The sequence below is a fragment of the Urtica dioica genome, chromosome 8 (genome assembly GCF_054948205.1).
Source record: "Urtica dioica subsp. dioica isolate 48M chromosome 8, U.dioica_male_clone48M_v1_H2, whole genome shotgun sequence".
Taxonomy (NCBI): Eukaryota; Viridiplantae; Streptophyta; class Magnoliopsida; order Rosales; family Urticaceae; genus Urtica; species Urtica dioica.
Window position 1 is genome coordinate 26,817,194 of NC_142763.1, and position 27,908 is coordinate 26,845,101.

Here is a 27,908-nt window from a genome sequence, read left to right on the forward strand (position 1 = left end):
AAGATGTGGACTCTTTGCAATGTGAAATCTGCCAACTAGCTAAGCATAAAAGATCTGTTTTTCCTGCTCTAAAGTACATGCCGAGTAAACCTTTTTCTCTAATACATAGTGACTTGTGGGGGCCTTCAAGGGTTACAAATCTCTCAGGATCTAGGTGGTTTATCACTTTCATTGATGACCATACTAGAAATACTTGGATTTATTTATTAAAAGAAAAATCTGATGCTGCTAGTACGTTCAAAAATTTTTACAAAATGATAAAAAATCAGTTTCAAACTCATATCAAAATTCTCAGAACTGATAATGGAAGGGAGTACTTCAATAAAATTATGGGAGATTTTTTAAATGAAAAAGGCATAATCCACCACAGTTCGTGTGTTGATACACCGCAACAAAATGGTATTGCCGAAAGAAAAAATAGACATCTACTAGAAGTTACCCGAGCTTTAATGTTTTCTATGAATGTTCCAAAAAGATTTTGGGGTGAGGCAATACTTACTGCTTCATATCTAATTAATAGAATGCCAAGCAAAGTATTGAACTATAACACACCGATAAATACTCTTCAAAAATATTTTCCTGAAAACCGATGTTTTACACATGTTCCTCTGAAAGTCTTTGGTTGTGTTGCCTTTATTCATGTTCATGATAAGAATAGGGGAAAATTAGATCCTAGAGCCATTAAGTGCATTTTTTTAGGATATTCACCGACTCAAAAAGGTTTTAAATGTTTTGATCCGAGCTCGGGTAAACTCTTCACTAGTAGTGATGTCACATTTTTTGAATCAAAACCTTTTTTTGAAAAAACTTCTCTTCAGGGGGAGATCACTCATATTGAAGATCGTTTTTGGGAATTAACTGATGTTTTACCAAGGCAAGTAACAAATGAAAACTTAGAACCTGATAATGTTAATGCCACACCGAATATTTCACCAGATAATGACACTCAAACTAGTTCTGCTGAGGACCCAACTTCTGAATTACGTGTTCACTCAAGGGGGAGTCACGAGTCTCCGATACTTGAAACAATGTCTTCATCGGATCCAAGCTCCAGTCAAGGTAACAATTCTCCCACTCTTTCTGATGAAACCTTAGAAGAACCGGCCCATATTGAACAAAGTAACACCTTTGAACCATTACAAACTCAATTTGAGGACCCAATAGCCCTTAGAAAAGGTGTTCGAGAATGCACCAAACATCCCCTTTATCCATTGTCAAACTATGTATCCTACCTGAACCTATCTCCAGCCTTTAGAGCGTTTATCACCCGCATAACCACTGATGAGATCCCGAGTTCTATACAGGAAGCACTAAGTATTCCACGGTGGAAAGAGGCTGTCTTGGAAGAGATGCGAGCACTCAAGAAGAATGACACGTGGGAGGTGATACACCTGCCTGAGGGAAAGCATGTTGTTGGGTGTAAGTGGATATTCACGATCAAATATCAAGCTGATGGTCAGGTAGAGCGTTACAAAGCCAGACTTGTCGCTCGAGGTTTTACACAAACCTACGGGCTGGATTATGAAGAAACATTCGCTCCGGTGGCAAAGCTCAACACGGTACGAGTCTTATTGTCCCTAGCTGTGAACCAAGATTGGCCTCTGTTACAGTTTGATGTAAAAAACGCATTCCTAAATGGAGACTTGGAGGAAGAGGTGTTCATGCAACTTCCACCTGGATTTGACAAACATCCTAGTGGAGATGTGTGCAGACTAAAGAAGGCGTTATATGGTCTCAAGCAATCACCTCGGGCATGGTTCGGAAGATTCTCCAAGGCCATGAAGGAGAAGGACTATCGGCAAGCTCATTCTGATCACACAATGTTCTACAAACATAACAAGGAAGGTAAAATCGCCATCCTAATTGTGTATGTAGATGATATAGTGATGACAGGCAGCGACGAGAGTGAGCTGACTGAGTTAAAAGAATTTCTGGCAAAACAATTCGAGATTAAGGACTTGGGAAATCTCAAGTACTTCTTGGGAATGGAGATAGCTCGATCAGACCGCGGAATTGCCATATCTCAACGAAAGTATGTGTTGGATTTGTTAAAAGAAACCGGTCTACTTGGCTGCAAGCCGTGTTCTACTCCGATTGATCCAAATCACAAGCTCCGAAGAGAAGAAGAAGAAGATGTTCCAGCAAATAAAGGGAGATATCAACGACTTGTTGGAAAACTGATTTACCTGGCTCACACTCGACCTGACATTGCCTATGCTGTGAGCCTGGTTAGTCAATTTATGCATAATCCTTCAGAAAAACATCTCGAGGCAGTTTATAGAATCCTGCACTACCTCAAAGGAAGTCCAGGAAAGGGTCTACTCTTCACTAAAAATCAAAGCAGACAAGTTGAGGTCTTCACGGATGCTGATTGGGGAGGAAACTCAGACGATCGAAGATCTACCTCAGCCTATTGCACGTTCATTTGGGGAAATCTTGTGACATGGAGGACAAAGAAGCAGCATGTGGTCTCTAGAAGCAGTGCTGAATCGGAATTTAGAGCTATGGCTCAAGGATTATGCGAGGTGATGTGGTTGAGAGGCATCCTGGAAGAATTGAAGATCAATTTCGAAGCTCCTATGCAACTGTTTTGTGACAACAAATCAGCAATCAGCATTGCACACAATCCAGTCCAGCATGACCGAACTAAGCACGTGGAGATTGATCGTCATTTCATCAAGGAGAAGTTGGAGAGAGGAGAAATCTGTATACCTTTTGTTCCAACAACGGAACAACTCGCAGATGTACTTACCAAAGGGCTTTATCGTCAAAAGTTTGAAGAACTCGTTAGCAAGTTGGGCATGATAGATATCTTTGCACCAACTTGAGGGGGAGTGTTAGTCGGTAGAGAATATTAGCTGCACCTATTTTAGGAATTAGCTTTAATTGTATTATTTGTTTTTTATTCTGATTTTATTATGCTGTAATTATAACAGATTTTTATTGCTTTATTTTAGGAAGTAGTTAACCTAATTGTACTCTATAAATATTTCAGATCAATGAGAATAGAACTATTCCGCTCAATACTTTTCTCTTAATATATATATATATATATATATATATATATATATATATATATATATATATATATATATATATATAACACAAGGACCGAAACAGCATCTAGAATTTCTACCATTTGTGCCTCGTTTAAGTTCAACGACCACGAAGCTCATCTAGATTTCTATACTAACAATGTTTCTTTTGGATTCATTCATAAAATGCCGAAGGGAATTTGGAACAACATCGAGAAGTCCATGAGAGACTTCCTTTGGGACGGGTTCGAGGATGCTAAAGGGGTCCACTCGGTCGCTTGGGCCACTTGCTGCCTCCCGAAGGATAAAGGGGGATTGGGTATCGGGAGGATCGAAGATAGAAACCTAAGTCTCCTTACGAAATGGCTGTGGCACATGACGATTAGGGCCATCCGCGGAGTTCGGGCCAATGATTTCGACCCTGATCTCGCCCCTGCCTCCACTTTCTGTAGCCCCTGGAAGTCGGTCTTTTCGATCAGCGACGCTTTCTTTTCCCGGGTGAGCTGGAAGGTGCACGACGGCTCGATCGTTCGCTTTTGGAAGGACTCGTGGATTTTTGACTGTCCTCTCGAGGATAAGTTTCCGGGCTTGGCGAGGATCTGTCCCGAGAAGAACGAAATGATCGGCTTTTTTGCTTCCCCGGACCCGTCTGAGATCGGTCGAGCTTTTTGGGACCTCAAACTCTCTAGGAACCTTTCCTTGAGAGAAATCGACGAGGTTTCCGCTCTCTTGGCGAAGATGGAAGACATCAAGATTTGGAGCGGCGTGGTTGATTGTCGGGTTTGGTTAGACGACACGGAGGACTTCTCAGTGAAGTCTATGACGGGAAGCTTGTTTTCGGTCTCCCTCCCTTCGGCTTTCTGCAATATTGGTTTTTGGCTTGCTACCCTTGAGCCCGAGTTTCGTTCCTATAGTCTAGCTTCCCTTTCTAGAGATTGGCCTAGTGCCCTATAGCTTGTATCTTGCTTTATCATAGTAAAAGCTTTCTTTTCTCTTTTTTATTTTAATCGAGTTTCTTCTAAAAAAATATATATATGTGTAACGCAACAATGTTTCTATACTAATAGAGACAAGAAGGTTGAAATCATATATACCTGAGGATATCGAGGCCGTGAAGCATGTAAACACCGGGAACGCCAGGGCGATATTCGTCGATAACGACAGCGATCTTGCCGAGCCGGGGCTCCTCCCCTTCCCCCCACATATCCCCGACCTCCCTCCACTCCCCGGTCTCCAAATCCATGGCCACCGCGCTCCGGCAAGGCCTGTCCACCGGAAAAACCCCCGACACCGTCCTCGGCTCCCCGTACCCGCCCATCACCCAAAACTCCTCCCTCTGCGTCCCCACCACCACGAATCCGACGCACCCCGCTCTCATCTCCGGCATCCCGTCCCCGCCCCCGACTCTCTCCCACCGATCCTCCCCGACCACGTACCTCTCCACCGCCCTCGTGCCCCTCCCGGCCGCCGCGAACGCCACGTGCCTCGACCCCCCGCCCGCCACCACCACCGCCGCGGGGCCCGCGGGGGCGCAGGCGAAGCTGCCGCGGGGGGAGAGCATGGGGGAGAGCGGGTCCCAGCGGCCGGAGGAGAAGTCGAGGCGGAGGGCGGCGGCGGAGGGGGAGGGGCGGTCGAGGGGGAACGAGGTGGCGTCGAAGCGGGAGCCGCCGAGGAGGAGGAGGCGGCGGTCGGAGGGGGACTGGACGGCGGAGAAGTTGCAGAGGCCGTAGAGGTTGGGGTGGCAGGGGGCGGGGGGGAGAGGGAGGCAGCTGGCGGGGGGTTTGGGGTCGAGGAGGAAAGGGGAGGCCACGGTGGGGTCCTGCGGGAAGACGCAGATGAGGCTGGTGGCGACGGATTGGCGGCGGCGGAGGGAGGTTAGGGTTTGGGAGGACAGGAATTGGCGCCAGGATTTGCAGGTGGGTTTCAGGCGGGGGATGTGGGAGTAGGATACGCGGGACAGGATCGCGGCTCCGATGTCGTTCGGGAGGCCGGGGATTAGGGTTGCGATTCCGTCCGGGGATGAAATCGACGGTGGTGCTCTCGGAGAAGATGAAGATGAAGATGAAGATGAAGATGAAGAGGATGGAGCTGTGGACATGGCGTTGAATTGATGCCTCTTTTGATGGAAATGGGAAGACAACAAATATGAGTGTCTTTTTCCTTCCCCGCGAAGTATTGACTTTTTATTTTTATTTTGTAGTATATTACTATTGTTAGGCAAGAAGGTGCATTAAAAAATATACGAGTATAATAATTATTCAAAGAATAAAAATAGAGTATGAGTATGATATGATTTTTAAGTATCTTATTCCGATTTTATTTGTATCCCACTTGTTTGAGATTAATTTTTTTTATGAATTCTAAATAAATTTAAGTGTGTATTTACTAATTTAAAATTTTCATATTTATTTATTTTTAAATTAATAAATTTAATATTAAATGGATAAAAAATACCCATAAATTACTCGGTACTCTCTAAAATTTTATCCAAACTTAAGTATTTTTTTCTACTTAACTTAGAAAGAGCTATTACTTTAATGACGTTAATATGAATGCAGTACCAAGAGATGCTTTTTTTGTGCATTTATATTATAGTGCTGCTCTATGGAAGCTGTTTCTCCTTCTTATAATGGGTTAAATAAAAAAGCAAGAAAGGGTACGATATGCAACGATGAATACATCTTTGATCATGGAATGTGAGAATTTCCTTAATAGCTCTTTTTTCGATTTCTTAGGAAAAATGGTATAAGGGCTTCCCAAAAGGCATAGAATGAAGTAAATGCATGATTCTACGCCTCAGGTCATTTCTTGTTATTCTTCAGCACTTGTTAATTTTAGCTGGTTTTTTTGGGTATTATTGCTTTTGAGTCCTTCCTATCCTAGTTGGGGTGGTGCATTGAAAATAAATGTGTATGATTAGGATATGATTTTAAAGAAAAATTCATGAATATAGTATGATTTTGTATGACTTTATCCAGATTTTACCCATTATCATCCTTAATCAATTTCGGAGTGGAGTTGAAATAATTAAAATCTTAGATTTTTTTGTTTTAAAACATTTTACAGACTAAATAAATATACAATTTCGAAATCTTAAGTGTAAAAAAAGTAAGCTGTGTAAGTTCGTCTAGATGTTGTAAATTGTTTAGGTGTTAAATTTTAATAAAACTATCTTTATCATCGATATTACCGAGACTAAATTAGTCTCGGTATATCATCGGTATTAGTATGCTATAGAGTTTGACACATTTTTTTTTTCCAAATAATTATTAGAATTTTTTTCCACCGATATGGCATATGAAATCATCGTAGAATTATTATGTAATCTTTTAGAGGGGTTAAAATGCTCAAAATCAAAGCTCACGAGGGTGAGTAAAAATAAAATAAAGGATTCAAAGATGTTAGACACATTTTTTTTTAATTCAAATAATTATTAGAATTTTTTTTCTACCGATATGGCATATGCAATCATCGTAGAATTATTATGTAATCGATTTTTAGAGGGGTTAAAATGCTCAAAATTAAAGCTCACGAGAGCGAGTAAAAATAAAATAAAAGATTCAAAAGATTCAAAGACATATGATATAATATGTTATCTGCAATGATTTAAATGCCGTTTTCGATGCCGTTTTGAACTTCCTGATGATAAATGAAATGTCGTTCTCAAATTCCGTTTTCGATGAAAAACCCATGTGCCGATGAAAAACCGAACGAAAATAATGTTGCATAGTATATTAAAAGTATGATACATACATATACCTTCCAATTTTTAGCCTTATAAAATATATGATATTTAGGATATAATTATATATGTAGTATTCATTTTTTTATATATTTATTTCATAATATATTTTAAAATATTTGATTAATTATCTTGAAATATTGTTATTTGTATTTTATTTGATATTTTTACAATTCTCACCTCATAGCTCTCCCTCGTTCCCACGCTGATTTTAGTGTATTGTAAATAAAATGTTTAATATTTTTTTAAACATTTAATTGTTCAAGATATGACTTTTGTTTCTTTTGAGAAAAAAAAGAGAATAATGTCGACATCAGCCTCCCATCCACAGTCTTCAGCAATCCTCACCAAAGAAAATGAGCCTATTTCTGAAGTCGTGAATCTGGACAAAAAGCATTTCACATTTCTGAATGATGTCGATATTAGTACCAAAGATGTCAATATTTAAAGCCTAAATATATAATAAAAATGGAAAATAAAAAGCAATTGTTCTTCTTCTTCTCCAACAACCAGACTCATAAAATTGCTTCAACGAATATCACCAACTCATTTCTTTTTCTCCGATTACCCACGAAACGCGACGATTTTACTTCAATTTTTTGGATTTCACTATGGCGAAAAGCTCCGACCGTTTTTTGTCCGAATGATACTTCAATTCTCCGAAATTCGAACGACATTCTGGAATAAAACGAAAAACAACGTGTTCGTCAGCCGCCAATCTCCCGACAGCGGCAACGCTAAACCTGGCTTGGCGGGAGGTACCGCGACTCCCGCTCCCGCCAAGCCCGGACTCCCGTTACCGGGACTAACGGGAGTCCCGTCCCGTTAATGAACGGGACGGTAACGGGAGTCCCGCCTAACGGGATTCGGACCCCGTTAGGCGTAAAAAAAAAGAAAACTTATTGAAAAAAAATATTTTAATGAAGTTAAATAATTAAATAAAATGATGTAATTGAAAAGATTTTAAATTAAGTGGGTAGAAATGAAGATTTAAATGAAGTTAAATAATTATATACAAGGACTTAATTGAAAAGATTTTGAAGTAAATGAGTAGAAAAAAATAATAAAGAAGAATGTGAAATTAAAAATAGGCCTCCTAAAAAACCTCACCGACCCCTAAAAAGGTGCGACGGCGAGGAAAAAGAGCACCCCTTTCCTCGTTAATTATTTGAAAATTTATCCCGGACAAGGGCTGTGATATCCCTTAGTTATACAAGTTAGTCTAACCATTTATGTTTACATTTGCGAAATCAACTTCAAAATCGTCAAGAATATCGAAGCACATGAATGTTTCTTGTGCTCGATTTCTATGTTGAATCCAATCCTTACTGCACGTCAATGCTTCGACCATCTCCGGTTTCAAGCTACATCTTCTATCGTCGATGATGCGGCCCGCGCTACTAAAAGCCGCCTCAGATGACACGGTTGAAACAGAGATGGTGAGGATGTCTTGTGCCATAGATGACAAGACCGGGAACCTCCTCGCATTCTGTCTCCACCAAACCAAGAGGTCGATGGCTTCGTCATCCGACCTGACCTAATCGTTCCGATCGTACTCTTGGATCTCCAGATGGGACCGTGCGTCGGTTGCGCTCGACCTCGTCTGACTTGTCCCAGCTTCTTGTTGTTGAGGCGATGAGCTGTAAGCGGGCGCGTTGACGAAGACATTCGAGTATTGGTGTCTTCTCGGATACTGCGTCTGTGATTGAGATGGCTGTGCTCGATATTGCGGTAGGAGTTTCGCCTCGTATACCTTGAAAAGATAAAAAAAAAAAGCTTGCACGATCCTCCCGAGATCAAGTGCAACGTAATCTTGGTCCACGAAATGGTTTCTAATGTACTTCAGAAATTTTTTTAAACCACCAATTTTACATCGGACGTCTAGAATGGCTCCAAAAGCGTATAATAATGGAACCTTTCCAGCCCCCCAATATTTTAAAAACTTGGCTGTCATTGCTTGAATAGAATCTTGAAAAATTGTTTCGTTTTTATATTTATCAAGATGCACAGCAATTGCGGTCATAGTATGAAGACCGAGAAAAGAAGTAAGAGTGTAAACAGCAGAGAGATAACAAGTTTCTTTGTAAAAAATGTCGAGAAAAGAAACAAATGATTCAGCCATCCTAATATCATATTCGGATATAGCGTTTTCGCCATGTTCGCTGTTAATGTAAGAAACAATAACATTGACCTAATGCTCGGATAAGAAGTTGGTCAACATGAGAAAGGTAAAATTCCACCTAATTTTGTTATCTAGGTGAAAAGTGTGTTCTTGGAGACCGTTTAGTCTAAGACGTCTCTTAAGCTCATTTACTCAAGAGGTTGAACTATTTATCCAACTAATGTAATTCCTAATCTTGTTGATCGAAAGGTCATAACTAGCGGCTCCAGCTTGAACTATGAGGTTTATGATATGGGTAGCACAACGTTGATGCAAAAGGGTATCGTCAACGTTAAGTTTCTCCTTTAACTCCCTAATCATGGCGTTGTTGCTTGTGGCATTATCTAAGGTTACAGATATAATCCTATCGGTCAAACCCCACTCACCTATAACACTAACTATGATGTCTAAGATGTTTTCACCAGTGTGAGAACCTTTTATCCTCCTAAAGGCTATGATACGTTTTTTTAGGTTCCAATCGTCGTCTATATTGTGCACTACAACGCTCATGAAATACATCTTAGATTGACCAGTCCATATATCCGAGGTTAAGGCAACGCTATATCTACCAGATGATATTGTGTCTTTCATTTGTTCCTTTTCTCCTAAAAACCATTTTAAGATATCGGATCTCAAGGCTTTCCTAGACATTATTTGAACGTTTGGAATTATAGAACTAATTAATCTAACGAAGCCTTGAGATTCGATATGACTAAAAGATTGATCGGTGGATACAAAATATTCTACTAATTCACGTCTAAAGCTTACAGGATCGATGTTACTAACCTGGGTTGACGAGGCTGCAGATTGATTCCCCTGGCAGTGCCTGTGTTGACTCCACAATAGCGACGCCCCGACTCTTGTGTTGTGAGCGCTGAAGATTTTGCCACAACTGTGACATTTTTCGGCTTTTTCGCCGTTCGCAATCACCTCTTCAAAGAAGGTCCACACAACGGACCTAGCACGACGTCGTGGTGGTTGTTGTTGTTGAGGTGGTTGTTGTTGTTGTTGAGCACCTTCATGTTGTTCTTGTTGTTGTTCTTGTCGTGCTCGTTGTTGTCGTCGTTTTCGGGTCTCCTCTTGTTGTTCACGTTGTCGAGGTCGTGGAACTTGACTTCGAGGTTGAGGTGGTGGTGGTGGTAGGTCTTCTTCTTCCTCCTCCTCCTCTTCTTCATTTGGATTTTGGGTTTCATCGTCATCTTCTTCTTCATTTGGATTTTGGGATTCACGATAATGTTGCTCGAATACTTGAAATTCTTGAAAAGCCACTTTGGATGGCGGAATTTGAGCCTGATAGGCTTGCTTGAGATCCATTTGAGGGTAGTATGGCACTTGGGTGTTTGGAATTTCGGTGAATTCCGAATGGTTGAAAGTAGGAGCAACATAATTTGGATCGAAAGAGTATTGGGTGTTTGAGTCGGGGGCGTTTTGAGATAAGTGCAACTAATTTTCTTCAAAACGGTGCATTTGTTGACCTCGGGAAGCTCTTCCCCTTCGACCTCCTCGGTTGTGGGATGAGGATGCCATGAAAAATTGAAAGCGTTAGAGAGAATTTGAGATTAAAATCGAGAGAGTTTGAGAGAATTTGAGATTGAGATTGAGAGAGTTTGAGAGAGTTGAAGGAAATGTGTGAAGAAAATGAATGAAATGGGGGGTATTTATAGATTTTAGAAATAAATTGGTAAAAAAAAAAGGCCGAAATGTCCAACGGCTATAAAAAAACGGTAAAAAATTCAACGACTCTTTTTTTTGGGTGACGTAGTTAAATAAACAATTTAAAGTTATGTATTTGTAAAATAACAAAAGTTTGTCTTAATTTAGTGAAATAACTTAAATATGCAATAATCTGATTTAAAAAAAAAAAATTGATTTCAAAATTAATTTTTCTGACAGTGATAAATTTTAAACTTGATTGTCAAAATTTTTTTGAAAACGTAAATTTAGTTATTTTACTAAAAAGTTAAAATTTCGACTATTTTACTAATTAATAATTTTCAAATGTCTATTTTTGTACAATTTTTTCTTTAAATTTTAATGGCAGTATACCTAAAAAAAAGAAGAAAAGAACATCATGGTCGTAACTCATAAGTACACTGTGTTTGGAGAGAGAGAGAGAGAGAGAGAGAGAGAGAGAGAGAGAGGACTCGTCACGAGTCACGTCTCTTGAAAAGGAATAAACATAAATAAAATCGTTTCGGATATAACCTTTGGGCGCTCAGATCTAATCTCAAGTTTCAAGTTCAAGCTCAATTCGATCTGCTTTCCCTCGTTCCAACAATCATGTCCTAATATTCTCAGGTAAATCGATTATCTCGTCCTTTTTCCCTTTTCCGAGAGTCGTTGAGTTATAGAGCTAACATGCGCGAGTTAGGATCTGCAGTGGAACTCAAATCTGAGCTGAGAGCTAGGATTTAGGGTTTAGATATTCAATTTTGAGAAGCTTACTAAATTGGGGATATTCGATATCCAATTTGTCCACAAGAAGAAGAAGATGGGTGAGAAGAGATTTTGGATGAATATGGAGGACAAGGTGATGGTGGAATCAGTGGTGGGTTCGGAGGCGTGCCAGTTCTTAATCTCGTCGGCCTCTGAAAATGTTCTGTCGAGCTTCGTTCCTCCGACGAGGGACCCGGGAATTCAGCAAGGTCTGAGCCACCTGGTCCAAGAGACCGATTGGAACTACGCCATTTTTTGGCAGCTCGTGGGCTCGAAATCCGGTGGGTCGACCCTGGTCTGGGGCGACGGACACTGTCGGAATCCGAAGAACGGGGCTTCGGGCCCGGTGGACAAGAAGAAAGAGGCGCTGAAGAAGCGCGTCCTCGAGAGCCTCCAATCGTGCTTCGGAGCCTCAGAGGAAGACAGTTTCGCGAGGAAGCTGGTCGGGGTGTCGGATTTGGAGATGTTCTACCTCGCCTCGATGTACTACACTTTCCAGGTGGACTCGCACTGCGGGCCCGGAGACTCGTTCAAGTCCGGGAAGGTGATCTGGGCCTCGGACTTGTCGGGTTGTTCGCACCATTACCAGTCGAGGTCGTACCTCGCGAGAGTGGCCGGGTTTCAGACGGTCGTGTTCGTGCCGCTGAAATCCGGGGTCGTCGAGCTCGGCACGATGAGCTCCGCCATGGAAGAGCAGAACATCGTCGAGATGGTGAAGAGCGTGTTCGGGGTCGGGATCGGGAGCTCGGTCACGCCGCACGCCGCGAAGGCGTTCCCGAAGATCTTCGGGAAAGAGCTCAGCCTCGGCGGCGGAGTCGGAGCGAAATCCCAGTCCGTCAACATCAACTTCTCACCCAAATTGGAAGACGACGCTTCTTTCGCGTCGGACTCGTACAACGGGGAGCCCAACGAGATGAAGCTTTTCCCGACGACCCAGGCGAGGGTTTCGGACTCGGAGCACGGCAAAGACGATATGTCGGGTCTGCACGACGAGAGGAAGCCGAGGAAGCGAGGAAGAAAGCCGGCGAACGGAAGAGAAGAGCCGCTGAACCACGTCGAAGCGGAGCGGCAGAGACGGGAAAAGCTCAACCAGCGATTCTACGCCCTCAGAGCCGTCGTCCCGAACATCTCGAAGATGGACAAAGCCTCTCTCCTCGGCGACGCAATCACTTACATCACCGATCTCCAGACCAAGGTCCGGGTCATGGAGACCGAGAAGCGAATGGCGGCGAACAAGTTCTCCGCCGTTCCCGAGATCGATTTTCAGCAGAGGCACGACGACGCTGTCGTGAGGCTGACGTGCCCGTTGGACTCTCACCCGGTTTCGAGCGTCGTCAGAGCGTTCAGAGAGCACCAAATTCCGGCTCTCGAGTCCAGCGCTTGCACGGAAGAGAACGATAAGATCGTTCACACCTTCCGCGTCCAGACTCAGAGCAGCAGCGACGCCGAGCAGCTCAGAGCGAACCTTGTGGCTGCTCTTTCCAAATGATTGGAATATACGATGTACTCTTTTGTGTATGTATGGTTTGAGGTGTACTGATCATGAATACCTTGTATCTAAGTGTTGTGTTAATGATGTAGTGTTATTGTTTATGGTATTAGCTTTAATTATTAATCCACGGAAAGTTCTTTATCATGGGTAACGTTCTCTCGGTCATGTAGGAGTTTATCTCAGCTCCCGAGATAGGGAAATGCTTAGGCAAATATAAAATAGAGTAAGTCTTGTGATTAGGTCTCGTTGGTTCTTTGGCGACATTATATTTGGCTGGTCTGGTCGAATTAGTTATATGAAGCTGTTTAAAAAAAAAATCAAGCTGCTTTTGAAGACTCACAATGACCTGTTGTTTTTTTTTTTCAGTGACTATCAAATTTTCCTTGAACATATTTTGAAGTATGATATAGCTATTTATGTATGGGTTATATAGGTATATAGTTACTATAGGGATTTTGATTTTAGCTAATTTTTTTTTAATTTTATGTTAATAGCCACAGTAATCTATTTACATCATGTTAAAAGACTTGAATGACCTCAAATAACTCCCGCTCATTTTCACCCCAAATATTAAAAAATTAAAAAATAAATATTCGGTCAATAACTACTCGCGCTATTCGAGGAGCATCATTCACGTCATTAATTAATACCACCAAATCACGCAACCTCAACAATTCACTCGAACACAATTTCAAACCCGAATTTATTGTTAACTACCAATTAACATCAGTATGAGTGTGATTGCGACCAAATTTATTGTCTATTAACATGTAATCAGTAGGGATGACAGTTTGACCCGTTACCTGATTTATTCGGGTCGGGTAATACCCGTTCTTTTTTGGTAAACGGGTTATACCCGTTAAGGTTTTAACGGGTCCGAGTACGGGTAACGGAATAGTCCTTCCGTACCCGGTTACCCGGAACCCGACCCGTTGCAATGAAGACTTCTTTTGTATTTTTTATTTATTTATTTTGAATTTTAATGTTCTTTATATTGTAGTAGCACTTTGATATTTTTCACCTAAATTTTATTATTTTTAAACTTTATATTGTTGATGGATTTTTATTTTATAAACGGGTAAACAGGTAAGCGGGTCTACCCGACCCGTTACCCTTTTTTTAAACCGATAAACGGGTAACGGGTCCAATATTTTTAACCCGCTTACCTGACGGGTATCTCCGTTACCCGGCCCGTCTTAAAATCTAGGTAAACGGGTCCGGGTAACGGGTAAAAAATTATAACGAGTACGGGTAACGGAATAGGTGTACCCGACTTTACCCGGTACCCGTTGCCATCCATAGTAATCAGTAAGTTAATGTAAGCAGTAAATTGGCCGTTAATTAACAAAGATTCCCAATCTAAAAACATTCACTATCAACTAAATTGAATATGCATTAGAGTTAAAATTCAACAAAAAATAATCATAATAATAAGACTATCTTGAAAAACTTAAAACAGTAGTCACATATAAACTGAAGCCCAAAAAAATGAAGAACCATCATCCATGGTGTAGCGTCGGGTTATGAACAATGAGAAAAAAATGGACATTTCAAATTTACGAAATTATGAAACACCAAAGAATTGTAAAATTTGAATTACAATTGGCGGCCAAACAAGGATCAGAATTATCGTCAAAATGAAAACAAAATAATATAAATAAGAGGAAATGGCGGCAAAAAGACCCAATGTTTTCGGGTTATTACACTTATGTACCCAACGTTTAAAATTGGTGGGTAAAATACCCAACCCAAGAAGTTACTACTCCGTTGGTACCTTGGACGTTAAAAATAAACGGAAGGCGACGTGGCTGCATCTTAGGGTACCTGTGAGAATTTTTTGTTTATTAATTACCTAAATAAAATAAAACGTTGTGAAAAAACATTGTAAAAAAGAAAATAAATGAAAGAAGTAAACCCTAGAAACCGAAATTCCCAATTCTTCTTCTTCTACCTCTGAACACTAAAATCAAGTTAATGGAAGAAGTAAACTCCTCGTTCATGAGCCGCTGCAAAGAGTCGGCGACATGGACGTGGAAGTGGAGAATCGACGTTAACTTGATTTTAGTGTTCAGAGGTAGAAGAAGAAGAATTGGGAATTTCGGTTTCTAGGGTTTACTTCTTTCATTTATTTTCTTTTTTACAATGTTTTTTTCGCAACGTTTTATTTTATTTAGGTAATTAATAAACAAAAAATTCTCACAAGTACCCTAAGATGCAGCCACGTCGCCTTCCGTTTATTTTTAACGTCCATGGTACCAACGGAGTAGTAACTTCTTGGGTTTGGTTACTTTACCCACCAATTTTAAATGTTGGGTACATAAGTGTAATAACCCGAAAATATTTGGTCTTTTTGCCGCCATTTCCTCTATAAATAAATGAAGAATATTAATGTTTTGCCACGAAAACAGAAACTAAAAAGCTAAAGTCAACCACTGAAATTTTCCAAATCCACACGTCAAAAAATTCAAAAAATCACGTTAACTAATTTCATAATCAGTTTGATTCGAAATTAAAAAAAAAAACTGCCTAAATTATATTTAGCGGCCGAATTAATAAGAGCAAAAGTGTAAAACAAAGTCAATTAATGAGATGCCACGTAAGCAATTTGGTTATTTACAGATTATTAACGAAAGATTGATTAAAACACAATTGTTAGCGTTTATGTGGCATACGTAGCCAATTTTTTGTTTATGTAACGATAAATTATGCAAATCCAAAATAGGGTAAGTCTTGTGATTAGGTCTCGTTGGTTCTTTGGCGATACTATATTTGGCTGGTCTGGTCGAATTAATTATGTTAAGCGGTTTTTGGAATCAATGGAATTTCTTTGTTGAGAAAAAATAAAAATCAAGCTGCTTTTGAAGACACTCAATGACAATGACCTGTTTAAATTTTTTTTTTTTCAGTGACTATTAAATTTCCCTCGAGGCAAATTTGTATGAATAGATTTTGAAGTATGGTATTTATGTAATGATAAACTATCAAGTTTAAGATGGACTGGTTCGCGGAAAGCTTCCCAAATCCCACACCATCGCTTCTAACTTAAATTAACCAAGTTTATTTTGGTCCAAGTCCGTGGTCAACAAGAATTATGTGGAATGAAGGCCAAGTAAAGACGAAGTCATGAAAAAAAATAGAGCAGAGAAAACATTGAAAATAAACCCCCCTAAACAACGCTAAAACGATACAATATATGGAACGTTGAATATTGAACAAATGAATACTCAATTTATTTCATGTGTCTTAAAATATTTTTTTTCCGGTCGCCTTGAATTTTATAAATGCTTTCCTAAGGGGTGACATTATTCGTAACATGCTCCCAAACTAAAAAGGGCTTCAAAGGAAGATGGTCAAAATAAATAACCTTTTATATTTTCATTCAAAATACAATAATAAAATCAAATCTCCCTTGATCAACGTTAAAAAGAATTCGGAACTCAAATATTTTGGAGACGAAATCCTTGCTAGTACAAGAAGGGACGCGGTGAGTGTTTTGAGTTTTGACATATCGTGTCTTGATTGATTCCATTCCTATGAAATTTCAAACTTTCATGGCAAATGAGCCAAGTCAAATAATAAAATACTATCACTAAAACCCACCGGTCAACCATGATAACCATTGCAAAGACGCTCTCTTTCTATAAAAGCACCATTTTCCCGCTTAGTATATCCTCACCAACAATATCACTTGTGCCTTCTTTTTCCCATCTTAAGTTCTTAACTCACACATACACACAAAGAAAAGAAACCGAGAGCATTGACCAATCAAGATCATGGGTTTTCAGCAGAGGAGAGTCATATTCGCAGCCCTATTAGTTTTGGCAATAATGTTTTCATGCACAACATTGGGAGAAATGAGGGTTTTGGATAGACAAATATGGTTCAAAGAGATGTTGATTCAGTCATTGCAAAAGGGTAGCCAAAAACCTTCAAGTCCAAATCCATGCACTAATATCCCAAATCAAGGAGGCTCTGGTTCATGCCCTTGAAAGACGACGTCATATTTTTTTTCATTCCATGCATAGAAACAGCTTCAATAGTCAGATTATGGCTTCTTTTTATATATATATATATTTTTTTTTTTTTTTATTTTTTAGTCCGGTGCCTAATATAGGATCACACGGGATTCATTTCATTCTTTGATTCTTCTTGCAATTTTTTTTTTCTTGTGCATTGTCGTAGTAACCACATATGCCAATGTTATCATGTTGATTGTAAATGATATGGTGTTATAAACTTTCATTGATTAATTGTTTTAATATTCTATTACGCAAAGTCAGTGACAGAAAAGTCAAGTTTTTCATCATGTAGCAACTTATCGCACGTTTTTTTGCTTTTTTATTTTGCTTTTGGAAATATAATCTTGCCCCCCCCCCCCCCCCCCCCCCCCCCCCCAAAAAAAATTAATCGATAAAACTGATTTTTTTTTTTGAATCATAACAATGGTAGAAGATTTCATTAATAAGGCACATCAGCCTGCACCACTTTAAAAGTGACATTTCATAAGTTTCACGCTCTTATTGTTTTCACGAGTAATAATAGTGAGTTTTTTTAAAAAAAATGCGCACGTACAATGAAATGTCAATCTTTAGGTGGTGTAAAACATAACGTATTTATCCACTATCTTCTCAAAAAAATTTATAAGTGAAAGTTTTTATCAGGAAGACCCACACTCACGTTGAGAATGTATCATTTGTGCTCTTTATGATGGTGTTACTCCTCCTATTGTCAATTGGTTTTAAGATGGAACCTCATGATACTTTAACATGGTATCAGAGAGCCAAACCTATTCTCGATGTTGGGCTACCCCTACAAACTTCATGCACCGGTTGTTCAATCCTGGGCGTGAGAGAGTGTATCAGGAAGTCCCACATCGACTGAGAATGTATCATTTGTGCTCCTTATAAAGATCATGGGTTAATCCTCCTATTTGCCAATTGGTTTTAAGATGGAACCCCATGATACTTTAACTATTTTGTTGTTCATCTTATAAAAATTATTGAAATAACTAATCCAGTGCACTATTAAACGTCCGGGTGACCAGAATACATGCTTAACTAGCAATATGAAAATTACCGAAATTTAACAGATTGTTGCAAACAAGCAATAATTAAGTAAAAGTTTTGCGGAAACTAAAAGAGCACTAGAATTGATAATCCAATACCTACATCTAAGGAGGTAGCCTGGTTGGAAAGTACATAGCTAATTATATTCAAGACAAGAACACCTTAGCTTGTATTAATTTTATATTGAGTAGTTGTTTACCGTAATCTACAAATGTTGGATATCACTGAAACAAATCATTGATATTAGCGACAAAAAATTCATCGATGACAAATTTGTCAGATGTTAGCATTGTCAAGGTATCATTGACAACAATACCGCCAAAGATCAAAATAATCGGGATGTAAAACATACTCGTAAATATAAAATTCTTCGATAATAAAGTCGCCGATGATAATTATAAAATTATATTTTTGGCGAATTTTTCGTTGAAGAACGTTAAATAACCAAAATATATGGTGCAGATGCTTGGCACGTTTATTTGCTAACGGGTAACAAATATTCGTGTACGCGAACACTTTGACGACTTTGTCATAAAATTTAATGCAATTAATATTGATTATATTTTACAAAATTTTATGCGGTTAATTTCAAGCGGAATGGAATTTTTAACTTTCTTTGGCGAAAATATAATTGATGATTCATTTCAGACCAAGCATCATTGACGACACTAACGCCGGAGATCTAACCTAGAATAAAAATCCATCTCTCGGCTTTTCGCTTATTCTTTTTCATTTTCTTCACGACTCTCTCTATCTCTGGCCGTCACCACGCTCTCTATATGCTGGTAAAGCTTTTTGAGGCACTCCAATATACGTATGCCCATATATGATCCTCATCGCATAGCCATCTTAGGAGACTCTCCTTTTGTGACGAGCATATGATGCAATAGAGGAGGATCATGCAGAAATAAAGGCATGAACATTCGAGACAAACACTTATTTTCTTTACTTTTTACGAACAACTTTATGTTAGCTATTTAGTGACATTATTATTTAGTTGTGTATCTTAGTTTTCACTAGGGATGACAATTTGACCCGTTATCCGCGTTCCGGCCCGTTACCCGAGTTATTCGGGTCGGGTAATACCCGTTCTTTTTGGGTAAACGGGTAATACCCGTTACGGTTTTTAACGGGTCCGGGTACGGGTAACGCAATAGTCATCCCGTACCCGGTTACCCGGGACCCGACCCGTTAACTTTTAAATATTTAAAAAGATAATAAATTTTTATATGTTACAATGAATATGACCAAATTACAATGAAGATGATCAATTTGTAGTAGCACTTAAATATTTTTCACCTAAATTTTATTATTTTTAAACTTTATATTGTTGATGGATTTTTATTTTATAAACGGGTAAGTAAGTCTACCCGACCCGCTACCCTTTTTTTAAACCGGGTAAACGGGTAACGGGTCTAATATTTTTAACCCGCTTACCCGCCGGGTATCTCCGTTACCCGGCCCGTCTTAAAATCCGGGTAAATGGGTCCGGGTAACGGGTAAAAAATTATAGCGGGTACGGGTAACGGAATAGGTGTACCCGGCTTTACCCGTACCCGTTGCCATCCCTAGTTTTCACGTTTTCATTTGTAATAAAAAATATTTATGCTTGTATATATATTATTTGAACATGAATACGTAATTATTAGGAATACTAATTTATAACTAATTATAAGTCATCTTAATCTTAACGTTTGAGATTTAGCCCACGTTTAGAAAGTTATGAGAAAATAACCAAATGTATGAGATGGCAGTGGGAGTAATGAGTTAAAATTCCAAAAAATGTCCTTAAATCACTTTAGCGTTTTTTTTTAATTCGTCATTTTCTCTCTATTTTGGTTTTGAATTCGTCACTTTCTCTCTCTTACTTTTTTCCAAACATTTTTTTTCATCAAAACTTCAAAAATCTATATCTATCTCATATGTACTCGAAATTGAGTGATTCCAAATCCTACGGATTCGTGGCACCGAGATCTTCAAAAATAGACCCATTGCGTTGGATAACAAATATTTTTTAATGTCATAGATATGGAAATAACTGAAATTTTTTGGAAATCATCCGAAAATAAATGGAAATTTATTGAATATTTCTGGAAAAGTCATTACAAACACACGTAAACATGACGCATCAAACATGATTTTTTATCAAACACAATATTTTTGAAGATCTCGGTGCCACGAATCCGTATGATTTGAAATCACTAAATTTCGAGTTCATATGAGATAGATATGGGGTTTTGATGTTTTTACGAAAAAAAAGGAGAGAAAAAGTGACGAATTCAAAACCAAGAGAGAGAAAATGTCGAATTTAAAAAGGTAATGTCATAAAAGGTATGATAGAAGTATATTTAAGAATTTTATATTTAATTTATGATTTTTTTTATGAGTGGTGAAATGTGGGGGAATTTAGTAAATTGCAAGACCTCTGAAAAAAGTAAATTGTAAGAAAATAAAATTGTTTAGTGTATTAAGTAAAAATACATAAAAAAAAATAATATTTAGTCCCTTGTTTTTGTAATATTCGTAAACATTAGTTCGTCCACAATTTCATCAGCAGTTGATTTTCAGTCAAAATTTTATTTCCCGTTTTCTTGATTTTTTCTGTTGATTTTCCTTTGTTGATTACTTTTATGGTTTTTAACTTTAAGACCCTCAAGATATCATAAAAACGATATTTTAATCCTTATAATGAAAACCATTTGACGGTTTGACCAGCAATTAAATTTGATAGCCTGTAATTTTAGAATTCGGGGTGACATTATTATTTATAAGTAACATACACTTCACATATAAAGGACTTTAACGGGTCAAATTATATCAGTCTATATTGTCATTCAAAATACAACAAAGTCCGAATTCCCTTTAATCAACGTTAAAAAAAATAGAACCTAAATCTTTGCATCAAGAAAATGCTCTCCTTGCACACAAACAAACAAGGGACGCGGTGAACGTGTTTTTGAGTTCTGACATATCGTGTTTGATTGATTCAAATTCAATTCCTATCAGAATTCAAACTTTTCATGCCCACATGAGTCAGCTCATATCTTGTAAAATTTATCACCAAAACCCACGGGTCAAACTATACTATATAACCGGGGAACCAAACCGAAACTCTCTTCTATATAAATGCACCGTTTTCCCGCTTAGTATATCCTCACCAACAATATCACTTGTGCTTTCTTTCCCCATCTTAACACACACACACACACACACACACACACACAAAGAAAGAATACGAGAGTATTGACTAATCAAGATCATGGGTTTTCAGCAGAGGAGAGTAATATTCGCAGCCCTATTAGTTTTGGCAATAGTGTTTTTATGCACAACATTGGGAGAAATGAGGGTTTTGGATGGAAAAATATGGTTCAAAGAGATGCTGATTCAGTCATTGCAAAAAAATAGCGACACACCTTCAACTCCAAATCCATGCACTAATATCCCAGGTCAAGGTGGCTCTGGTCACTGCCCTTGAAAGAAGAAACAGCTTCAACACTCGTATCTTGGCATTTTAAATTATTTATTCTTTTCTATATATTTTTTTTATTATTTCCATTTTTAATCCGAGTGCTAGTAGTGTACTTTCACGGCATTCGTATTCATTCTTTGATTATTCTTGCAACTGTTTTTCTCATGCATGGGTATGGAAAACCATATGCCATTAATGTTATCTACTTATGCTGATTGTAAGTCATGTCTCATATCATATGTTTGTCTCATGCATGGGTACCACACTTTTATATTATTTACTAGTCTTGATGCCTTGCCCCTGGCACGGCATATATCAGGGGCAACGGCATATATTTTATTTTACGTGATATAAAGTTATAAACATAAAGAGAAAAGAATAAAAGGTGTACACATGATTTGTTTATTGGGCATTGTAGCAAAATAGCCACTTTGAAACTATAGATTTTGTTTTTAGCCTATGTTTCATAACTTTTAGGGAAATAGCCAACGTGCTTAGGTGTCAATAATTAATAGACTAATTTGCCCTTTTACTTAATCAAATGGAAATAATGAATATAATTATATTAAATAATAGGCAATAATAATATAAAATAACAGACAATTTCAAAATTGTTATACGGGCATGGCGCGCTAATCTAGAACCTGTCAACACAGATAATAAACGTAAATTACTGGAAATTATCTCATTCTCCACATTTAAGTAATTTGAATGGAAATAAATGGAAATAACTGTAAATAAATCATCTGTAAACAACACAGTCTGTACTATTTTTTTTTTAAAACCAGATCTGAGATCTGGGTTAAAAAAAAACTCAGATCTGATTTCAAAATAAATGGAAATAATTGTAAATAATCTACTACAGAAGCTTCATGAGGCTCCACGGGTACAGCTCGAGGTTCTCCGCCGCGGACGTGGTCTACGGAGTCACAGCGCTCCTCGAGTCCTTCGCGAAATCCGACGGCTCGTGCGCGTCGAAGCAGTTCGGCGTGGCCTTCGACGCTCTCTCGCTCTGCAACCTCGACAAGCTTAAGGCGGGGATGCAACAGGCGATCCGGGTCCAGCGGTCGATCCTCAAGCAGGGAAGCTCGACGATCACGAAGAGCGATTGCATAAGGAGCGGAAGGAAGTTCAGGTGGGTCAAGCTCGAGGACCAGGCCGGCGCGGTCACGACCAGGCCGCATGCTTCGCCGGCGCGACCAGCAAGCAACCAAACAGCGCCACCCGGTCGGGTGGGGTCCTCCCCGACGCCGGGATCGGCCCAGGTGGCGTCGCCCATGGTCGATGAATCTCCCCCGGTGCCGATCTCGCCGGTCGCAGCCACGCTCGGGTTGGAGAGAGATAGAGAGAACGTGGAAGATGAAAGAGAGAGAGAACGTGTTTTAAAAAACCAGATCTGATTTTGGGGAGAGATAAAGAGAGAGAGAGAGAACGTGGAAGAGAGATAGAACTATTTGGTAACTACCTTCTACAAAATAGGAATTTAACATGCACAAAAAAAGGAAAAAAAAAAATAATGTGATTTTAAAAAACTACTTTAATTATTGAGGACAAAAAAGTAAAACGTATTTTGCCACCTAATACGTTTGGCTATTTCCCTAAAATCTCCAAACATAGGCTAGATCACAAACCAAACGTTTTAGGTGGTCTAGTTACTTAGAAAACTCTTGTTTATTTGTGAAAATATTTATATTTAGTACATGATAATAACAAAGTGTATTATCTATGATACAAAGATAAAGGGTAAATCAGCTGTAAAATTGAATTGTTGTAATACTTTTTTTGTATAAGATATTAAACATAATTTATTCAATTCAGTAAATGATGGTTTTTTTAAATATAATTATATATATATACATATATACATATATATATATATATATATGTATCTAAATGAGCTAAAGCTATTCTACTATTTGATATCGTATATTCATAATATCCATAGTTTATTACTCTAGCTCCATGAGTAATACTCATAGGGACATTACAAAAAAATAAAAAATAAAATAAAAATAACATATGAAATAACGAAACGTGGATCTTTAGGTGGTGTAGCATTAACGTATTTTATCCTCAATGTTTTCCAAACTTTTAGCAAGTAAATTTTTTTCAGAGTGGTCAAAGTTTCTGTACACGTCCGATGCAAATTAAATTGAATAGTATTACAATAGTCAAAATATTGACAATATGACTGAGAGAAGATTGAAGGAGACTATCTTGCAATAAATTTGACTGATTTCTCATTACTTGACTTTAAGTATTTATACATGGTTGTGCTTTTATGATAAATTACAAATAAAGAGCCCGTTAGACTTATAACTACGTACCTATGTGACAGCCACTAGATAAACCGCTAGCATGTCAAACAAACTACATTGTGCTTACACGTCATCATTTATTCTTCACTACTAATTCCAGTTCCTTGCTAAGCACGCGATTGCGCACATAATGAATGTCGATCTCAATGTGCTTTGCGTGTTGATAGTAGACTAGATTTGAGGCGGCCAAACTTGCCCCGATGTTGTCTCGCCATATAACGGATGGTCTGAATTGACAAGTTCACTAAGGATCTTTTCGGATGGATGGTACACCTTATCATGTAATCATTCATTCACAATATTTCGGAACTTCAAAATTGATGGTAGACTAGATTTGAGGTGGCCAAACTTGCCCCGATGTTGTCTCGCCATATAACGGATGGTCTGAATTGACAAGTTCACTAAGGATCTTTTTGGATGGATGGTACACCTTATCATGTAATATTCATTCACAATATTTCGGAACTTCAAAATTGAATTAGATTTAATTTCATACCTTCCAAAAAATTCTTAGTTAGATGTATGTAGATGTTAATAAGAATAAATACATGAAATAAATAAGATATTCGATAATATATCGTATTTACAATTTAGTTCAGGATTTAAGATAATGTTATTAAAAAATCTCATCATTTTATTTTAATAAAAAAAATCGACGATAATAAGAGAACAATTTTAATATTTGAACATCTAACATGGAGCATTAAAATGTTCAAACAATTACTACTAATAGAATGCAGAATTCTTAGCAACACTCACGGATTCAAGTTATTCGACAAACGATCGACTAACGACACTATATTAGAACAATCGAAAATTATTGCGTGTAAAGACCACGATTTTAAATAATTATCTGACTTTTAAGCAACGAAAATACTCACAATAATTTAGTGTGTTTGACACGACCTACGACAGTTCAATCTCCATTAAAAAAAATTAAGGGTAAAAATGGCTTCGTTAAAATCTCTTCTATTTAAAGGTTATCTTTGTAATTAGTTTTTGTAATTTGTGCATAATGTAATTAATGATATCATGTGGAAAATGTTAGATTAAAAATATTATTAAAATAATGAAAAATTAGAAAGAAATGTAATCCACACTTTAGTAATAGTAGCACTACTGGAAAATGCAAATATTATAAATATAAAAGGCAAAGTGCAAATACTAAAAAAAAAAAAAAAAAGGGCGAGAGAGACCATTAACAACCAAAGATTCTCGTTATCCGTTCAACTCCATCTTCATTTCTCTCTGTCCGGAAAAAAAAAATGGCTTCATGTTCCTCAACTCTGCTGCTTCCACTCGGTAACCCATTATCTTAATCTGTGAATCAACATTATAACCAACACTTCACATTGTTATAAGTTTGTTAATTAGGTTCTTCAAGGCACACAAGAAGAAACCAGAGCGATAGGAGAAGGATTCAAAGCTTGGTTGTTCGGTGCTCGAGTTCAGACGAAACGATCTCAACAACGCGCCGAAAAGCAATGATGATGGGATTGATATCATCAAGTGTGTTCGTCGACGCGTTCGTGACCAACGGAGCTGGATTGCCGGAAGAAGAGAAGCCAAGGCTTTGCGACGATGCCTGTGAGAAAGAGCTTGAAAATGTATGGTGAGAAAGATAAATCAATCCATCATCATCAATCCATATATTTTTTTATTTTTTTTTAATCAATTCATTAAACACAAACTCGTTTGTTTCTGAAATTAGGTGCCAATGGTGACGACAGAGTCTGGTTTGCAGTACAAAGATATTAAAGTCGGCAATGGCCCGAACCCTCCTATTGGCTTTCAGGTCTGTCTTCCTTTGATAATCTGCTTCTCAAAAATAATAATAATTATTATAAGGAATATCGTGTTTTTCATGATCTGCAATGCAACAACTGAATTGAATTTGATTCGATGCCAAAATAAGGCTCTTTGAAATGTTGGGTTTTTCTCTTTGATTGATTTCAGGTAGCTGCTAATTATGTTGCCATGGTTCCGTCGGGACAAATATTTGACAGGTAAAAATAAATTAGGAATGTATCATTACCCATATGCGTTCTTCATTCGTTCTTATATTTTCTAATTTGATCACGACGTTACTTTCAGTTATGTTTTTACTATTGTTTTTTTTTAATAAGTAAAATAGAGGCTTTATTAAACTAGAATTACCTCACAAATAAGAGAACGAAGACCTGGAACAGCCTCCGGATCTTCAAAAATACGATCAGGGTTGAAATAGGATGTCATAGCGACATGATGGGAAATCCTATTCGCATATCGTTTTACAAAATTCAGAGAAACGTTTGTTGAAAAAGATAAAAGCTGATTACAATCGTTGGCAATATTTCCGAAATAAGACACGAGTGAAGAAAACTTCTTGGCCGATTCTTCTTCGAGTCAACACACCAGGCACGAGTTAAAAACTTCAACAAATTTGCGTCTCGACAACATATTTGTAGGTTAGCAATCTGCAAGAGCTCACCAGATAAAATTTCAGATCTTTGGTGGGATTTTTAGTTGCCACAATTTCTTCCGTTATCCCGAGTTTAGATCCGTAACCCACCAGCCCAAAGATTCTTGGATGAGATTATATGGCTTTTAATTGAATATAGGCCTGAGTTCTCTCTACTTCAACTCCAATGAATTTCAGATACCGGGTCGCTTAGAGGAATACTCTGTATTAGAAGCTTATAAAGCACTCATGAATCAAGTTCTGACATTCTTGTTGGCGAAGTCGGGGTGGAGGGAAGTGAGTCTCGGCTGGTCTTTATTAAGAAGCCGTGGGGTATCCAAGATCTTTATTGAATTTCCAGACCCGATACTACTTCAAATGAAGCTCGGATTGTATCCGAAATCCGCTTCAAGGAACTTAGTTTTCAAGTAATAACGGGCTTTGAAAAAATAATCTTATTTTTTACCGTTTTATTTATAAGAAAAAATAATCTCAAATAACTGTTCGCAAAAACACTAACTAGTAAAATAATTTAAAACGACCAATATTTCTAAAATATGATATTTTAACGACTATTCCTGTAAAATTCCCGAAACAAAATGTACGAATGCAACAATTGAATAATACGCGGTTGATATAAATGACATTTTCCGATAGGCTCTGTAATAACTTCAGAACCTGGTGTTTTTTTTATTTTCAGCTCTCTAGAGAAGGGTCAGCTGTATATATTCCGTGTTGGCTCTGGTCTGGTATGAACTGCCGTAGTTATATGCTGGTTTATTTCAGTTGCTTAACATCATTTATATGCTGGTTTATTTCTTTTATTTTGAAATCTTATTGGTCCATGAATCCAAATATTATCGAACCTTGTGGAACAGGTAATGAAGGGACTCGATGAAGGTGTTCTTAGTATGAAAACCGGGGGGTTGCGCCGGCTATACATTCCTGGATCGGTGCGAATATTCTTCGTTTCCTAATTTTTAAATTTTCTTCATTAACACACAAAAACTAAATGCAATAATATGACATGGATTTCTTGCATATTTCATCAGTTGGCATTTCCTAAAGGTCTAAACTCGGCCCCGGGAAGGCCGAGAGTGGCTCCAAACAGTCCGGTCGTTTTCGACGTGAGTTTGGTTTACATTCCTGGCCTGGAATTAGATTTTCCAGATGATGAGTGAAAGAAGATTTCGCTTTCTTCCTTTTATTGCACATTTATCAGTCCTTTTGCTTTTTTCCTATTTTGTGTAATCTAAGAGACAAGAGCATTGGTGTAATTAGATCATTTTTTTTCCTTCCAATACCTTTTTTTTATTTTTTTTTTATGAAGACCTCAAAAAGTGGCAAATTAATAAATCAAGCCGATTACAATTTACAACTGTTGAGATTAATCCCTAAAACATAGATTAACCAAACAAATTTGAATCAACCAAACAGTGCCTTGATGCACAAGTAACCGCAAGAACACACCAAACTGAAAACAGAGCAAGAAGAAAGGACAGAACGAGATTTATACTAGTTCAGATTCGAACGAATCCTAGTCACAGTCAGGGATGAGATTCCCTATTTGCTACCACTATATCCGATCGGATATTACGACAAAGAACACTCAGCACAACCCGCCGAATTCCTAGAAAACAACAATCACAAACACCAATCCCTTGCTTGTGTTTCGCTATCTTGTTTTTTTCTCTCTCTATCTTCTCTCAATCTCACAGATACAACATGAATGATAAGCCTTAGCTTTTA

At 38.1% G+C, this 27,908-nt stretch overlaps 3 protein-coding genes across 4 annotated transcripts in view; 2 read left to right on the forward strand and 1 right to left on the reverse strand.

Annotated features, from left to right (window-relative positions):
- Positions 1-5,198, reverse strand: part of LOC149388736 (Galactose oxidase/kelch repeat superfamily protein) — a 9,050-nt gene extending 3,852 nt beyond the window's left edge. The window contains exon 1 of the mRNA XM_089623014.1: positions 4,130-5,198. Coding sequence (XP_089479140.1) covers positions 4,130-5,133 — 1,004 coding nt within the window. The 5' untranslated portion in view covers positions 5,134-5,198. The remainder of the gene's footprint in view (positions 1-4,129) is intronic.
- Positions 5,199-11,041: 5,843 nt separating this feature from the next.
- Positions 11,042-12,972, forward strand: LOC149388737 (basic helix-loop-helix (bHLH) DNA-binding superfamily protein). 2 transcript variants are annotated; one of them, XM_089622667.1, is made up of 2 exons: positions 11,042-11,236; positions 11,310-12,972. In XM_089622667.1, exon 2 carries the CDS (start codon positions 11,430-11,432, stop codon positions 12,861-12,863), a length of 1,434 nt encoding a protein of 477 aa, XP_089478793.1. In that variant the 5' UTR covers positions 11,042-11,236; positions 11,310-11,429; the 3' UTR covers positions 12,864-12,972. The 2 variants fall into 2 exon arrangements, with proteins under 2 accessions (XP_089478793.1, XP_089478792.1); XM_089622666.1 differs by having other exon boundaries at positions 11,319-12,972.
- Positions 12,973-24,893: 11,921 nt separating this feature from the next.
- On the forward strand, positions 24,894-27,453 carry LOC149388738 (FKBP-like peptidyl-prolyl cis-trans isomerase family protein). The gene is made up of 7 exons (XM_089623368.1): positions 24,894-25,021; positions 25,094-25,326; positions 25,431-25,514; positions 25,676-25,725; positions 26,860-26,908; positions 27,038-27,112; positions 27,212-27,453. The coding sequence occupies exons 1-7, from the start codon at positions 24,985-24,987 to the stop codon at positions 27,338-27,340; spliced, it is 657 nt and encodes a 218-aa protein (XP_089479494.1). The 5' UTR covers positions 24,894-24,984; the 3' UTR covers positions 27,341-27,453.
- The last annotated feature ends 455 nt before the right edge of the window (positions 27,454-27,908 follow it).